The 18,057-nt window shown below is 41.4% G+C and overlaps 1 protein-coding gene across 2 annotated transcripts in view; it reads right to left on the bottom strand.

The window, feature by feature from the left end:
- LOC126249606 (synaptic vesicle glycoprotein 2B-like) overlaps positions 1-18,057 on the bottom strand; it is a 343,706-nt gene that overhangs the window by 140,085 nt on the left and 185,564 nt on the right. For both annotated transcript variants that reach the window (XM_049951273.1, XM_049951272.1), the window contains exon 3: positions 8,589-8,736. In XM_049951273.1, the coding sequence (XP_049807230.1) occupies positions 8,589-8,736 (148 nt within the window). The remainder of the gene's footprint in view (positions 1-8,588; positions 8,737-18,057) is intronic.

The following is an 18,057-nucleotide window of genomic DNA, read 5'->3' as shown; positions in this document are numbered from 1 at the left end:
CGCGGTCTGCACGTCCAGCACGAACGCTGGTCCAACTGAGGCGCCAGGTGGAAATGGCATGGCAAGCCGTTCCACAGGACTACATCCAGCATCTCTACGATCGTCTCCATGGGAGAATAGCAGCCTGCATTGCTGCGAAAGGTGGATATACACTGTACTAGTGCCGACATTGTGCATGCTCTGTTGCCTGTGTCTATGTGCCTGTGGTTCTGTCAGTGTGATCATGTGATGTATCTGACCCCAGGAATGTGTCAATAAAGTTTCTCCTTCCTGGGACAATGAATTCACGGTGTTCTTATTTCAATTTCCAGGAGTGTAATTTAAAAAATCGGCTTACTTAGCTGTCAAGATGAAAAATTCATCTGCAGTACCGAAAATGTTCAGCATCTATGAGCAAAGTGTAGAAGTATTGTACAACACGCCTTAGACCGGCATGTGTCGAGCAAAGCTGTAAGGGATAGGAAAGACCCGGCGTAGTTCCATAGCCGCATTAGAAAGTTGCTACCAAAGAAAAGCGAGACACACGCGAAGCGTTCAACGAAATAGAAAGTAAAATCCTATCTACAGACTTAACAGAAGTTCCTAGGAAGATTTACTCTTGTGTTCAACCAGTAAACATCTGTCCAGAAATTCTGTGGCCGTAATGGCATCGAAAAGGAGCACGACAGAAAGAAGGCCGGAAAACTAAACGCCTCCTTCAAAACTGTTTCACCTAGGAAGATCGCACTGTGGTTCCCCGTTTAAATCATCGAACGAACATCAATATCACGGATAAGGAAATGAGTGAACACCGGATATAAAAACCACTGAAATCGCACCAGACGTGATACCAGTACGATTCTACATATAGCATGCGAAATAATTTCCTCCTTTTCCAGTAGCAACTTAACGTAGGTCGCTTGAGGAGTGCAGTGTTCAAAGCGACTGGAAAAATGCACGCCGTTTTCTTGGAGGATCGTTGAACACACGCACAAAGGTATAGGGCTGTGTCTCTGACGTCGGTCTGTTGTAGAATTGTATGTAACATGATTTATGCTCATGTACTATGACATTTCTGGAGACGAAAATCTTATCTGTGGAAATTAACTTTGGTTCTAAAAAAAACGAACACATGGAACAGCTCGCTCTGTTTGTCCAAGAGACCCAGGTAGCAATAGACATCTGCACCCAGGTTGATGCCGCGTTGCTTTACTCGTGGAAGTTCCGCACAGTCGGTTAAGGGCTGGGTGGTCGAGACCGATGAATAAATGTTATTTTACATCATCTGCATTTCTAAAGTATGTAAGTTATGTCTGCAAAAGCATTTTTCAATTGTGAAGTATTTTAGAAGTTATAGCGTATTGAATGGAACCGTGCGCCGACTGAAATAAAGGCAGTGGTAGGCTCTCGGTGAGGTAGTTCAAGAAAACATTCGACCAGTATACGAATTTCTGTCCAATGAAGATTTGCTTCATTTTTGGGCAAAAACTATTGGAATAGCAGCATGTATAGCTGCAAGTGTATTCAGTGAAGGCTATTCATCTATTCTGAAGACCATGAGCGTCTTAGGAATCGTCATATGAACGAACAGTACAAAATTCACTGGGTTATCTGACAGGAAACGGGTGGCCGCTGTAGAGCAAGGAATGTCTCAAAACGAAATAGTACAATCCGACGTGTCAGAACATGCCCTGAGATTTTTTTTGTACAAGAAGAGTACACCGAAAGAAAGACCTTGCCAATATTTTAGCTATTAAGACGCACTGCAAGTATTTTTAAAAAATGTTGAAAATTGCTAGGCAGCTGGAGAACGCACACCCGTACCGGAGCTGTACCGGTCCTCACACGCACGAAGTGGCTGGCGCATATCCTTGGTTGACAACGCGTCGGTGAACATACAACGCGACTCGGTGCGATCACGATTTGTAAAGCGAATTTCAGTTTTTGTTGATAGTTTCTCTGCAGAAATTCTCTGCAGTTGATGTCCACTCAAATTTGCTAATCATTTAATATCCATAATCATTACCAGTGGCGTTTGCGGCAGTATAAGAGTTAACAATGGCGATAAAGCTAAACCAATATTCATTGTGTTTAACACTTAATATTAAGCAGTGAACAAACGCGGTTTTGCAAATCCCTAAAGGTGAATAAATAAGATGCAAAACAGCTCTTTAGAGGAATTTTCTTTAGGTAAGAACCATGTAAAGCTCCTTGTGAGAGGCAATGCAGTGTTACGAATGAAGATCTACGAGACTGGCTCTCCGAATCGCAAATGAGATGAACATCGCTGATTTCAAGGTCTCTTCAACCTTGTTGAGCAGATTCAAGAAATCACATAGTAAAGGAAGTCGCAAAACAACGAAGTTTACGTCAAGTAAGCGTGTAGAGGAGATACCGTTAATTCGTTGCTGACGTGAAGAAAAAGCTTGCTGTTATCCACGTATCTGCTGTGTTTAACGCTGATCAGCTACTTTTCGTGAAAGAATTGCGAGCAAACCACACTTTATCATTAGGAGGCGAAGAAAGACAGAGTCTGTTGTGGAATCGATTAATGCTATGACACATCCATATACAACAATGGCAGTAATAAGTATGAGTGGATTACTAACTCCGCAGATTTATATCTGTCTTTAGGGACCTCAAGGCATATTAAGAACAACAATATAAAAGGAGGGCCTCGTGGCAAAAATTATATAAGCGACCTGTCAAAATCTGGAAAAAAGGAAAGAATAATTTTTAACATTTTAGTCAAAACGGTTTTCAACCAGTTGCGGAAATTAATTCATTGCTTTTGTTGGACTTCTGGTATTGACATAGCGATACCTCTGTCTTTCAGGAGGACGATGAAAAGATTGTCGATATAATTCAGGTTTCACCCAGAACAACCCATGTAACGCTCGATAAAGAATTTTCTTCGACTGTGGAAACTATTTCTAAGGAAATTGCTGGCCAATATAATTTCCGATAGTTCTGTGTCATTTTAGGATTATCTCTTGGACAGCATTCTTAAATTTCAGTCATTTGTGCATTACCAATTTGCATCAGCACATTTTACGAATTTGTATGCTCAACATGCAGCACAATAAGCAGAGCAACTGTCAGGACCATTTCTTACTCCACGGCAATTATGTCTAAATGAAATGCTACGTGCCTGAAAGCATTAATGTTTCTTTCGTCGGGTGTGCCTGGTGTAAGAAAAATGTTTCCATCATTCAAATGACACCTAGCTTTATTGCGACGACTGTGAGGAATAAACATAAACAAGGAACTGTTCCACTGTTACTAAAGTGAACATCATTCAAAAATTATCATAGGGACTGTGCTACAGGAATTGACAGAAAATTGTGTATGTGCTCCCAATACCTCATTTCAATAAATTAAAGTCACGACTGATGGAAGTCTTCTGCAATGTAACATCAAACATCGCCTTCATTTCTTTTTCTCTGCGTGGCACCATTGTATGAATTACGTATGCAACAGTTTAGTTGTCGATACGAACTGCCTCTTATTCAAAACATAAATGACACGTGACATATTTTATGGCTTAAGTGTTTCAAATCCGCTTGTATCACTCCGGAGCACTACATGGCGCTACGCACTTTAGTCACAGACGATCACACGCTAAGCAGGAACGGCCTTAACAGGCTGCTGTTACATGTGGCTCTTTGTGCGACAAAAATGAACAACTTTAACAACTTTTTAAAAATACTTGCAGTTTGTCTTAGCAGCTAAGATTCTGATACTGCGTTTCTTTCGTTGTATGCTTCCTGTATAAAAATTTCAGGGTGGGTTTCGACATGTCAGATTGGATCATTCCCTTGTCAATATGTTAAAAGAGCCCGGGCTGAAAAAATACAGCACCAGGTTCAGAAATAGAGCATGTCTGAGGTAGAGAAAAGATGCCTTCATGGTCCTGGAATAGGAGTCTAACCTTAAGTTGCAATCGCCATTTTTAATGTTTGGTGAGAAAATTTTTTATAGACGAATGTATGTACAATAAAGTGATAAAATTCCCATTTTAATAAAATCAATCCTTGTAAGAAAAAAATACTAAACTTCAACTTTTTCATGCCGCTCGACCAGAACCTCCCCTTAATTTACAAAATAAGAGCGTACATAATGTTAGACTACTTGTGCGGTTGGATTAAAGATTTTCTTAGCTAACAAAACACAATAAGTAGTTCTCAACGAAGACAATTCTTTAGACGTAAAACTAAATACGGCCATACCCCAAAGGAGTGTTATGGGATCCTTTCTTTTTACAAATTGCTTGAAAATTGACCCGAGGTGCAGGAAGATCCACAAAGAATTGACACTTGGTGGAACTGACGGCAGCTCCCCGAAAGAAAGCAACATGTTGTGCATAAATCTGCAGACAGATGATTGCTGTATGATTACACGTTTGCAGAACAACCACTGGAAGCAACAACAGACGAAAGTTATCTATGAGTATATGGATGTACGTTAATGAGCTGTACTGCAGCGACGTCTTTGCAAATTTATTAAAGAAAGTGGCGGATTCCATTATGAGGCCAACTTCAAACCGCTATTTCCATTAATTAAATTCTTCAGTAAATGAATTTCAACTGCTTCTTTTACTACCGAGTCCAAAAAGATGAAATCAACCCTAAAATGACGACCAGTACCGATACAGTGCTCTGCCGATGTTGATATTTTGGGCTGTAAGAGACGGTTATACCTGCGGAGTCACGCACATCTTTCGTGGACGGTGTGAGTCGTCAGCCCGATGTATGAAAGCCCACACTTGCAAGGGATCTTGCAATAACCACGAAGGAAGATTAGGGTTTAATATACCTTCGTCAAAGAGGTCGCCAGAGTGTACACAGCCTCCGCACGTTCCACTGTGGTTTGCCTAGAACTACGTTTCCTATCTTCCAAGTATTACAGTTTAAATTTCCCGAGCATTTCTTTTACGTTTGCCTAAGGTGTATACTGACCTGTTACTATCTTTTTCAGCGCGTTTCTGAATTCATTCGATGTTTATTGTCATGATTACTTGATTAGAATAACAAACTAACAACACTATAGAATTACTTGCAGCAGCATCCTGTGCAACTACATCTACACTCATCAGCTTGAACATTATGACAACCTAATAGCCGGTAAGTCCAAATTTGGTACGAATAATAGCGACAACGCGTCATTCCATGGAAGTAATTTGTCCTTGGTAGGTTGCTGGAGGGAGTTGGCACCACATCTACACACACAAGTCACCTAATTCCCGTAAATTCCGAGGACGGGGGAGGGGTGAGCTCTAACGCCACGTTCAATCGCATCCCAGATGTGTTCGATAGGGTTCAGATCTGGCGAGTTGGAGAGCTAGCACATCAATTTGAACTCGCCACTGTGTTTCTTGAACCATCCATCTCACTCCTGGTCTTGTGAAACGGCCCATTAACTTGTTGAAAACTGCCACTGGCGTTGGGAAACATGATCGTTATGAAGGGATGTACGTGGTCTGCAATCAGTGCACGATACTCCTTAGCCGTCATGATTCCTTGCACGTGCTACACTGGACCCATGGCTCCCCACGTGAATGTTCCCCAGAGCATAATGGAGCTGCCGCCAGTTTGTCTCTCTCACGAGGTACAGGTGTCAAGGATTTGTTCCCTTGGAAGACGACGGATTAGTGCCCTCCCATTATTCCGTGACCGGACATTCCCCACCACATGGTAGTCCATTGAGGATGAAGAGACTCTCGATCGCGAAATGCGGATTCTCAGTCCCGCAAATGCGCCAATTTTGCTTACTGGCAAACCCATCCAAATGAAAGTGGGCTTGGTAGCAAAATCAAAGCATACAGTGCATACTAATTCCCATCGTGTCCCACGGCCAACTGTGCAGTTTGAACTCCTGTCGCAAACCGTTCAGAAGTTATGAAGATTTTATTTCATGTAGTTCAATAATTGTCACCTTGTAAGTCACCTATGTGTTATGGAACTTCAGATATTTCAACGTAAGTCAGGTAATGCTTTACAACAGATTACTGCTGTAGAGTCAACATAATGAGTCCTACAAGACATACTGACACCCACCTTGTAGGATATACTATGTAGGAGTGGTAAGCGACTCCGTCCATTGCAGCTTACTATAGAAGTGACAGCGATTCCTGATTTGAAAACCTTTATACACTCCATCAGTAACGCAATTGATGGTGAGTGAAGCGCAGTAAATCCCTGACCATTCATTAATTCAACAAGAAGCAACTACAACACAGTTGCATGCATTTAAAATACGCTGTTAACGACAGACAGCGGCAAGTGCTACATTTATCATTCCAGTCCCTTTCCGATCAATTCTACATAACTCACTGAGGACATCACGCTTGCAAATAAGTACTCGATAGACTGAAAATAACTACACTACATAAACACAAGCTCAGCGAAATTATTTTGTCGACTTACAGAGGAGAACTGGACAGGTTGAAGAGGTATGGTCTGAGTGTAAACAGTAACGTGGTCAGTGCTCATGTTGGGGGAAAATAACTTTCCCAGAATAAAGCTACACGTGCCATACAGGATGACTAATAATCACTCCAGCAGTGTAGAAGAGCATGAACAGGTTTATGTAGATTCTGTCCTTACGTGTTACTTGCGTTAGTAGTTCATACAATGTCAACAAATTTTATGGAAAATAAACACTCCAGGCATGTCTGCACACTGTGTCGCCAGTAAAGCATAAGGCACCATGGAAGGGTCGGTATAATTTTGTTATACAATCTGTAGTTGGTTTTTATGAGGTTGTGAGGTAGGAAGAATGGGTAAGCGCCTGCTCGCTCTTCAGCTTGCAGACCTATGAAGGAGGGAAGAGCAAGACCACAGTCCAGCGACCTAACTTCCCCCACGCTTCTAACCTCCATACCCCTTCCTTCCACGTTGTTACACCCCCAAAATTCAGCATTTTACTTCATAAGTTTAACCTACACTTGCAAAGATTTAATATTTATCGTATCCTACTTCTTTTAACAATGAACAAAAAGCGTATACCGTTAAACACTATTTTTAATAATCTGTGATTTTCCGTCTCCTGCAACGAAATTACTAGATCTAGAGGCAAAATGAATAAGACGTTTCTGTAGGAAATTTACTGCAGTTTAATTTAGTACTGGGAAACATCTTTGTTAGAAGCCGCAGTTTTCTAGATATTCAAGAACAACATTAAAAAAATACCTTTAAACGCTCCCCCCCCCCATCCATCACTCACACCCCACCGGTTGATTTTTAGTATGTTCTTCATGACATTTTTGATGTTCCTTGAATGGGCTATTAGGGCCAAAATACCAAAAAAATAAGTCAATGAGTTTTATTCCCATTCCTGTCACTAGTCATTGTAGCTAATACTCAGATAGACAGTTGGTAATGCGACTGCAGCCTGAACACTATAAATTAACATCCGGTGGCGGCCCTTCTCTTCAGTAGCTGTCGTAATTGTTTCTAATTTTCTGTCTTAAGCGTGCTGCAAAATGACAAGCTCATTCAACGGAGACAATTCGCTTTCTTTTCTTATTTTCCATTATTTCCAGTCGTTATACTGTAGACATTATGAGTGGAAAACACTTTTTGTTCTTTTAGTTGTTATAAAATGAGAAACAGTTTTCCTTAAGAATGCTCTCATTGGGACATCCAAAAATCTACGAATAATATAGTCTTTCAAATTAATAAGTGTCCTTTGGGGAGAAACCAAGTGTAATGACTAGTGAACGATGCTCTAGATGCCTGTGAAGAAATAAAATCTATCAGTGTGTGCCGTGCAGATTCGTTTCCAGCCTCTGCTAACATGAAGTTGTCATTAGAACATGTAAAAAGGAACAACTGAGAGTACTGTCTACAATTGTTTTCCGTAAGCAAACCTGCCATTCAGTCTATAATAATGAAAGGAATTGCAGTGAGAAACATGTTGCCAAGAAGGGAAGACAACCCACGACAGTGATGAGGTTTGCTCGTATCTTCAGTCTATCTGTTTAATGTGTCTGAACTGCAGCATCTCAAAGTCTTATTTTTGGCTTTATTCACTGAATCTACGACGATAGAGATGTAGAAAAGAATCAGACAATGAGTCAGTTGTGAAGAGCTTAAAATGCAGTGGGAAAATTAAAACTGCAAAGCATCTGAAAGTATGTTTACGAATGTCGACACTCTTAGAGGCAGTAGGAAAAATACATTTAAGAATCTGCGGCTGCTGTATAAGTTTGTCGGTTATTAATTTCTACACAGGGAGTAAAACTGAGATAGAGAAATAAGTGATTCACATTTTAGTTACAGCCTACTACATTTTTTATTAATTAAGATGGTTATGAAAGGCTACTACATTTTTTATTAATTAAGATAGTTATGAACAAGTCATATCACTATGTCTTTCCTGCATGGTTAACTTGAGACACATGTGAGTTGATAGTATGTTGGACTCATTCAAGACGAATTTTGTTTATAAAGTCTCTATAGCAAATCATAACTGTAATCTACGTATTATTTTACTGTTGGTGTTTCCGGTAAAATGTGTCTTAAAACTTACAAATCTAATTATAATTAACGTTACAATAATCATAAATTGAAAATTTAAAATACAGTCAAATACTAATAAGTACTTACTTAACCAGATTTTCTCCCTGCTGCCAAGACACATCTCCACTTCAGCACTGGGTAGGATGTATGGTACAACAAACAATTCCACCGTATCAGCAGCCATGCCAAGACCAACAACAAAGAGCAGCATCCATTGGAAGTATCCAGAGCCAGCCTGAAACATAATTTTTATACTGATCGAGAGTAGCGGGTGTTCAGTTTTTCTTACAGTACAGAACTACAGACTGGAGTACTGGGTGCATACATGAAAATCAGGTCAGTGATATAAATTATAACTTTATAGTTATTAGTACGTTTTATGCATCTTAATGAGCTGATCTTACCGACAGTCTTAGAGGCAGTAGGAAAAATACATTTAAGAATCTTCGGCTGCTGTATAAGTTTGTCGGTTATCAATTTCTGCACAGGGAGTAAAACTGAGATAGAGAAATAAGTGATTCACATTTTAGTTACAGCTTACTACAGTTTTTCTTAATTAAGATGTCTTCCTTCCACACGAAGGACGGAATCGTACACAGTCCCTACACCAGTGGTTGGAACCATATCACCCACAAACTGAAACATCTGCATATCGAATCACTTCATTCCTCCGTTTACCAGCACATACACAGATTTTTGTCACGAGAGTACAGACAATCCGATGAGGCCATATCCCCGCTGGGGGTACACTTTTGATACAGGTCTTACCTCTCTAGAAACAACCAAGCTAGGTGGTGCTTTGGTTAAATACACTACTGGCCATTAAAATTGCTACACCACGAAGATGACGTGCTACAGACGCGAAATTCAACCGTCAGGAAGAAGATGCTGTGATATGCAAATGATTAGCTTTTCAGAGCATTCACACAAGGCTGGCGCCGGTGGCGACACGTACAACGTGCTGACATGAGGAAAGTTTCCAACCGATTTCTCATACACAAACAGCAGTTGACCGGCGTTGCCTGGTGAAACGTTGTTGTGATGCCTCGTGTAAGGAGGAGAAATGCGTACCATCACGTTTCCGACTTTGATAAAGGTCGGATTGTAGCCTATCGCGATTGCGGTTTATCATATCGCGACATTGCTGCTCGCGTTGGTCGAGATCCAATGACTGTTAGCATAATATGGAATCGGTGGGATCAGGAGGGTAATACGGAACGGAGTGCTGGATCCCAACGGCCTCGTATCACTTGCAGTCGAGATGACAGGCATCTTATCCGCATGGGTGTAACGGATCGATCCCTGAGTCAACAGATGGGGACGTTTGCAAGACAACTACCATCTGCACGAACAGTTCGACGACGTTTGCAGCAGCATGGACTATCAGCTGGGAGACCATGGCTGCGGTTACCCTCGACACTGCATCACAGACAGGAGCGCCTGCGGTGGTGTACTCACCGGCGAACCTGGGTGTACGAATGGCATAACGTCATTTTTTCGGACGAATCCAGGTTCTGTTTACAGCATCCTGATGGTCGCATACGTGTTTGGCGACATCGCGGTGAACCCACATTGGAAGCGTGTATTCGTCATCGCCATACTGGTGCATCACCCGACGTGATGGTGTGGGGTGCCATTGGTTACACGTCTCGGTCACCTCTTGTTGGTACTGACGGCACTTTGAACAGTGGACGTTACATTTCAGATGTGTTACGACCCGTGGCTCTACCCTTCATTCGATCCCTGCGAAACCCTACATTTCAGCAGGATAATACACGACCGCATGTTGCAGGTCCTGTACGGGCCTTTCTGGATACAGAAAAAGTTCGACTGCTGCCCTGGCCAGCACATTCTCCAGATCTCTCACCAACTGAAAACGTGTGGTCAATGATGGCCGAGCAACTGGCTCGTCACAATACACCAGTCACTACTCTTGATGAACGGTGGTATCGTATTGAAGCAGCATGGGCAGCTGCACCTGTACACGCCATCCAAGCTCTGTTTGACTCAATGTCCAGGCGTATCAAGGCTGTTATTACGGCCAGAGGTGGTTGTTCTGGGTACTGATGTCTCAGGATCTATGCACCTAAATTGTGTGAAAATATAATCACATCTCAGTTGTAGTATAATCTCTAAATGATGGCAGTCGAGATCTGTTTACAGATTTCGATTCCTCCGTATGTGGTAAATTATTGTTACAAGGTGCCTTCCGTTTCTGTAATTATTTAGATGCTTCAGTTCACGGTCGAATCTTTATATAGTTCGAAATAAAATTTATATGTAAATTTTGGATATAGTAGCGGTTTGTTTCTCGTCAAAAGGTCCCGAATCTGTCACTTTATTTCATATACATTAATTACCTCTCGACTCATACTTTGTTTCTGGTCTTGTGCCACGGCTAGCGCTCTCATCACTCCACGTGGAGTTCTTGGGAGGATTCATAACACATTGTATTACATCCTCTAGCTTGTCTTCAGAAGGTATCATTATATTCCCGGGAAACCTTATTCAAATTTATGAGACTGCACATCAGTTTTCCTTCGTAAGAAAAGCCTCATAAGTATATTCCTTGCTTTAAAGAAGGCAAATGATACCACTTTCAGATACAATAACCTTTGTCAACTCTATTACTGAGAATTCCGTGGACGTCACCCAATTTATTGTAATCCGTCTTCAACGATCGATATTTTAGATATTGACTTTCAAGAACATTTTCATATTGTTTTATAATATTGACATTGTGTATTAGGGAAGCATTTTAAGTGTTACAATTTGAGTCGTTTCTCAGAATTGTATTTCGTTCACAATAGATTCCTTCTAACTGTTCTTTGTAAGTTAATGAATTTTCTAATTTTTGTTCATCCTCTAGTATTGCAGCCACATTTAATCAGCATCAGCAGTTGCTTCTGAGCACACAGAAATCGATGGCGAAAGCACAGACAAAATTTTGTGTCTCAGAGGTAACATGCATATGATGGACAACCATCAGCTTCGTCAGTTTCCAGACAATATTAATAAAAAATTGAGAAAAGTTAAGATGGCAGTTTTAATGCTTCAGGTGTTCTCCATTGTCTCTTCACACATGAATACAACGGGCAGAACGTTCATACATCCACGTGAAACTGTTAGGAAAGTTCTCCTTTGGGATGTTATTCAACTTGCGCGTCACACTGGCTTGGATGTCGGTATACTGTCGAAGTGTTGACACTTCACGTGAACTGCTGCACTTTGTCGTTTTGTGGTGGGTTCGTTCTGATAACACGAAGCCCCGTCGCCTGTCGTGATTTTTTCCAGCAAATAATTGTTCGCGTTATGCGTTTCAATCAAGTCGCAGCAGGCGTCTACGCCTCGTTGTTTCTGTTCAGAAGTCAAGATGTGCGGGACAAACTTTGCATACACTTTTCTGTTTTTCAAAACATTCTGCAGAATATCTTGAGCACTAGATTTTGATATGTTGCTCCATTGCGATTTGTGACAGAACAACATTGACACACAACGGTCGCACTTCCTCTACCTAATACTACCTGCTCAAAACTGACTTGACAAATGCGCATCTGTTGTTTAGAGTTGTTATTTCAAACTGTCGCCGTAATTACTGCGCTGACATCGGAAATATGGTTGAATAAAATCAGTTTCTGGTCTTTTTGGACGGATGGCGTAACTTCTAAATATTCTGTGAGGTTCCTGGGCCTTACGCTCGATATAAGTCTTCCTTGGATGTCAGATTAAAAAAACCCAAGGGAAAGATGCGCTGAAACGCCTACATTGCAACACTGTGATGGTGAAGAAGATCATGCTTCCTTCATCCGTATGTAAGGCTTCTTATACACTGTGCAGTCACATTAATGTGACCACCTGTCAAAACCCTGAACATCTACCTTTTGCAGAGCGAACCGCTGCGAGACGTGCAGGAAGGGAGCCACTGAGGCTCTGGAAGGTACCGTCAGAGGTGTGGAGCCACGCCGACTCTAGTGCCGTGGCCAGCTGCGCTAGGTTCCTCCGCTGAAGATCCATGGCGCGAACAGCCTGGTCGGGCTGCTTCCACGTATCTTCGAGTGGGTTTAAATCCGGGGAGTCTGGTGGCTAGCGGTGCACGGTACACTAATTCTGGTGCTCTCCGAAACAACACGACATTGTGAGCTGTGTAACACGTTGCATTGTCCCGCTGGAAGATGCCATCGAGCCGAGAAGAAACAAACTGTATGTAGGTGTGGACAATGTCCCCAAGGATAGAAGCATACTTGTGTTGACCCATTGTGCCTTCGAGAACGACGAGATCACCCAAGTAATGGCACGAAAAGATTCTCCAGACCATAACTCACTCTCCTCCGGCCTGGACCATTCCTACATTGATTGCACGGAGTTTGCTTTCAGACGTTTCACGCCGTACACGTCAACAGCCGCCTGTCCAATGGTGCATAAAAAGCGATTCATCTGAAAAGGTCACCTGTCGGAATTCAGTGGACGTCCAGTTGTGGTATTGGCGTTCAAATTCCAACCTTCGTCGAAGGTGAACAGCAGTTAGCACGAAACAGGCACCTACTGCGGAGGCCCATGGGCAGCAATGTTCGCCGAAAGGTCGTTGAGGAGACAATGTTGGTAGGTAGCCCTTTGGTTCATCTGGGCGGTCAATTGCTCGACAGTTGCAAGTCTATCCGCTCGCACACATCTCTGCAATCGTCGTTCACCCCTGTCATCTATGCTTTGTGGTACACCATAACTGCCTCGGGGCAGGTTTTGGATAAAGCCATTTTGCCATCCGTGGTATACTTTAACCACGGCGACACGCTAACAGTTTGCGAACTTAGCCGTTTCGGAAATGCTTCCACCCTTGGTCCAGAAGTCAACAATCATGTCCTTTAGGACGTCAGATAAATCGCTCCCTTTCAGCAATACGACGACGACTGCATCGTTTTCCGCGTCTCCCCGCAACGCTTTATATACCCTCCACTGCCAGTACTGCCACCTGCCGTCTGTGAGTAGTTATTGCAAATAGACGTCGAACGTAGACGGTGGTCACATTGATGTGGCTGAACGGTGTAGATCCCAGTACGTTGTTCTCGAGAATGAGTGTTCGTCAGAGACATGAGTATCGTCAGCAGCGCCCCAGGGAAGTATGTCATGACCTGTCTTGTTCTCCGTAGACATAAATAATCTGACTGATAGGGTGATCAGCAGTCTTCAGGTGTTTGCTGATGACGCTTTAGTATACGGGAAGGTACCATCATTTCATCGATAAGTGACTATGTAAGTAGCCTGTTTATATGTTGGCAGCGCTGTAGGCTGCATTAATATCACTGACAGCGCTGTGCGCCCTCTGTAAGAGACTCGCAGTTTGAAGTTAATTGTTAGCAGTAATGGAGGTTAGAAGCAGGAGATTTAATATTGATAGGACATGGATTGTAAAATGTGGGTAATGGAATTATTGACGCTTACATAATTATGTAACTGGGCGTCACTGACGATTAAATAATTTTTCGAACTGGATGGCACATGATTAAGGTAAAATCTGATAAGTACATTGTTTTGTCTGCAACAAAATCTTTCTTTTGCTAACCACATGCCTGTTAGTAGTTAGAACCTGCAGTAGTTAGAATCTTTTTATTTAGCTGGCTGTATACTTGCTGTGTTTGCTGTAGTTCGTGTCATGAAGATTTTCTGTGAGGTAAGTTACATATGAAAAGTTTGGGTTATTGTTAGGATTTCTTCTAATTCAGGGCCATTCTTTTGTGTTAATTAATAGTCAGATTGCGTTATCCTGGTATATTGTGTGTCATAAATGAATAGAATAAGTTTGAGCTGTATTTGTCAGCGAAAATTCTGTAGATCAGTGTTCAAATGATAAAGACAAGCAAAGTGACAGTACGTCAGTTTCACTCAGCAGTTTTAGAAAGTTGAGTTGCATTAAGCAATTTAAGTAATAACGTAGAAGTTTCACCTTCTCAGTTATTTCAGTTTAAGTAAAAAAAAAATTATATGAAGAGGTTTCAACTAGACACAGATAATGGATGTCTTAGAATGAAGTTCAATTTGGTGTGACGAATGGCAACATGCTCTAAAAAAAATGTTAGTTAAAGCAGATGAGTAGGGGAAACAATCCTGTAACGTTCAAATACAGCATCAGTGGTCCGCTGTTTGACAGAGTCAAGGTACGAGTATAACGTTGCAAAACCATATGATATGGAACGAGCATGTAACGACGGTAGTAGGGAAGGCGAACGGCCGACTTGAGTTTACTGGGAGAATTTTAGGGAAGTGTAGCTCATCTATAAAGGAGACTGCGTTTAGACCACTAGTGCGATCCATTGTTGAATACTGCTCGCGTGTTTTGGATCCCCACCAGGTCAGTTTAAAGGAAGACATCGAAGCAATTCCAAGGCGTCTTGCTAGGTTTATTATCAGTAGGTTTGATCAACAGCCAGTATCACGGAGATGCTTCTGAACATCAAATGGGAATCCCTGGACTGACGATGACGTTATTTTCACAAATCCATACTGAAAAAATTTAGAGAACTGGCATTTGCAACTGACTGTAAGGACTGTGAAATCAAGGTAACAGAAATCTGGGCTCGTACGGAGGCATATGGACAGTCGCTTTCCGCTCGCCCCTTTAGAGAGTGGAACGGGAAAGGAAATGACTTTTAGTGGTACAAGGTACCCTCCTCCAAGCTCCGTTATGTTTCTATTATTTTCAGATTGTGTCCTGCCTGGTGGTCTAATAATGAAACAAATATCTGGAGTAAGTATCCGCTCTGGTTATTAGAAAGTCAAAGGACATTTCAAATTTGATGGAGTACGGTAAAAATCGTACCACATATTTTTTTTTGTACTCCAATTTTACTAGATTTTAAAAGGGGTCTATGACTTTATAACACAGGAATAGCGCTCGCTGTGCGATCATTCCTTCGTTCGTGAAATTCAGACGGCACTAGAGTAAATGAGATTGCCCAGAGAAATAAATGTCCCATCTGCTTCCATTACCTAAGCACAATGCAGTCCATGCTGCACCCAAAAGAACATCTCGGACACCCTTAATCAGCTACACCTACAAGGCACAAAGAGCCGCAATCAATAATAAAAACGGAGTGTGCCATAGATAATACTGATTTATCAGAACACTGTAAGGAATATATAGAGTAATCATATCACGGACCCGGGATGAAGGATAAGTTAAGGGAAAATGCAACATATGTTTTGCAAGATGAACTTGGACCAAAAATACTCAGATAAAGATTCGAGAAAGCAAATAAAGAACTAAATCCAAAATGACTCCTAGCCATTATGCAATAACTGCAAAATATAGCAACATTTGATAGCAAAATAAAAAGTTTTCTATATGAGCTCATCAATACGTCTGTATAGCAAAGCTTAAGTGTAAACAAACCTAAGTCAAGATGAAGAGAATCTAAAGCACGTCACCAGCTTTAAGTACCTGGGCAGTTGAATAACATGAAAAAGAAAAATCCCTTAAAATATCCCAAGATAAGGAAATCACATCAGACAACCCATGCCTCGAAGATACTGACAAAGATGGTATGCAACAGAATGTCAAACAAAAATAATCAAAAGATAGCTGAAGATCAATTTGGATTTAGGAAAGATAGAGGAACTAGAGAAGCAGTAATTATCTTACGAATACTGTGTGAAAAATACTCATAATTAATAAATTACTGTTTGTAGACTTTATTGATTCCGATAAGACTTTCAACACGGTAGGATGGTCCAAAATGATGCAAATTTTAATGCGCATTAAACTGGATCCACAGAGATAAGGAAATAATCCAGCAGCTTTAGAGGAATCAGCCAGCAGGAATCAAAATGAAAGACAGTGATGTCAAATACGCAAAGTAAATATAGGTGTTCAGCAGGTATGCAGCGTTTCCTCATTACTCTTCAACATATACAATGAGTATGCAATAAATGAACAGATAGATACATATGTTGAAGGAAGACCTGTACATGGAGAAACTACGAAAATGCTAAGATTTGCAGATGATATAGCTATCTGAGCCGAATCTGCCAGTAGTTTCCAAAAGGGCATATAAGGTATAAAAAAGGTATTTTCAGGAAGATAAAATGTCAAAATAAATCAGAAAAAGCCGAAAAACGTCTATATAGCAAAGCTTAAGTGTAAACAAACCTACGTCAAGATGAAGAGAATCTAAAGCACGTCACCAGCTTTAAGTACCTGGGCAGTTGAATAACATGCTGTAGTTCATGTCAAGATGTAGTTATAGAAATTTAAAAGCTAAAACGGAATTCAACAAGAAGGAGAAGCTAGTAACATCGAAAAATCTTATTATACATACCAGGGACAGTACATAAACCTTTTTGTCTTGAACGTTGCCCTATATGGCTCGGAGTCAGCAGGGGAGCCAGAACGGAAAAGATTGCAAGCTTTTGAGGCGTGGTGTTGAAGAAGAGATCTGAGGATTTTAGAAGAAAAAGCCTTAAATAACGTAGGAGAGAAAAGATCGTTGTGGGCGACTATCAAAGAAGAGAGAGAACGATGGGTTGGACACATACACAAATATTGTCCGTTCACTCTGAAATTAATAACAGGAAAAATTCCTTCGAAGAATGCACAAGAAAATCCAAAACTTCAGTACACCAGACAGATAAAATATGATCTTAAACTGTCAACATATTCGGTACAGAAGACACTTGCAGAACACAGAGAAAATGGAGAACGAGAAGCGCTGCCGACCAGTTCATGCACTGAGAATAAAAGAAGGTCTAGTACAGTGTAGAGCGTGAGTGTGGGTTTTATACGGTTTTACACGCTCATTTAGGCAAATAATGGACTAGTCCCCAATCTAAGTTTCAGAAACTGCGATATATATACAGTTAAAATACAATAACACACAGAATAAAATTTATATCATTCGCAGAAAAATGACGCACACGTCTTCCCTCTACCGAAAGAACGGCATCCAGCTATGAAATTAATACAAAAAGTAAGTTTGCCGAATCATGTAAAAATAGCGGACTCGTAACATCTACATCTACATCTACATCTACATCTACATCCATACTCTGCAAGCCACCTGACGGTGTGTGGCGGAGGGTACCCTGAGTACCTCTATCGGTTCTCCCTTCTATTCCAGTCTCGTATCGTTCGTGGAAAGGATTGTCGGTATGCTTCCGTGTGGGCTCTAATCTCTCTGATTTTATCCTCATGGTCTCTTGGCGAGATATACGTAGGAGGGAGCAATATACTGCTTGACTCTTCGGTGAAGGTTTGCTCTCGAAACTTCAACAAAAGCCCGTACCGAGCTACTGAGCGTCTCTCCTGCAGAGTCTTCCACTGGAGTTTATCTATCATCTCCGTAACGCTTTCGCGATTACTAAATGATTCTGTAACGAAGCGCGCTGCTGTCTGTTGGATCTTCTCTATCTCTTCTATCAACCCTATCTTGTACGGATCCCACACTGCTGAGCAGTATTCAAGCAGTGGGCGAACAAGCGTACTGTAGCCTACTTCCTTTGTTTTCGGATTGCATTTCCTTAGGATTCTTCCAATGAATCTCAGTCTGGCATCGGCTTTACCGACGAT

This window comes from Schistocerca nitens, chromosome 3 (genome assembly GCF_023898315.1).
Source record: "Schistocerca nitens isolate TAMUIC-IGC-003100 chromosome 3, iqSchNite1.1, whole genome shotgun sequence".
Taxonomy (NCBI): domain Eukaryota; kingdom Metazoa; phylum Arthropoda; class Insecta; order Orthoptera; family Acrididae; genus Schistocerca; species Schistocerca nitens.
This window is presented reverse-complemented; position numbering and strand designations above follow the sequence as displayed.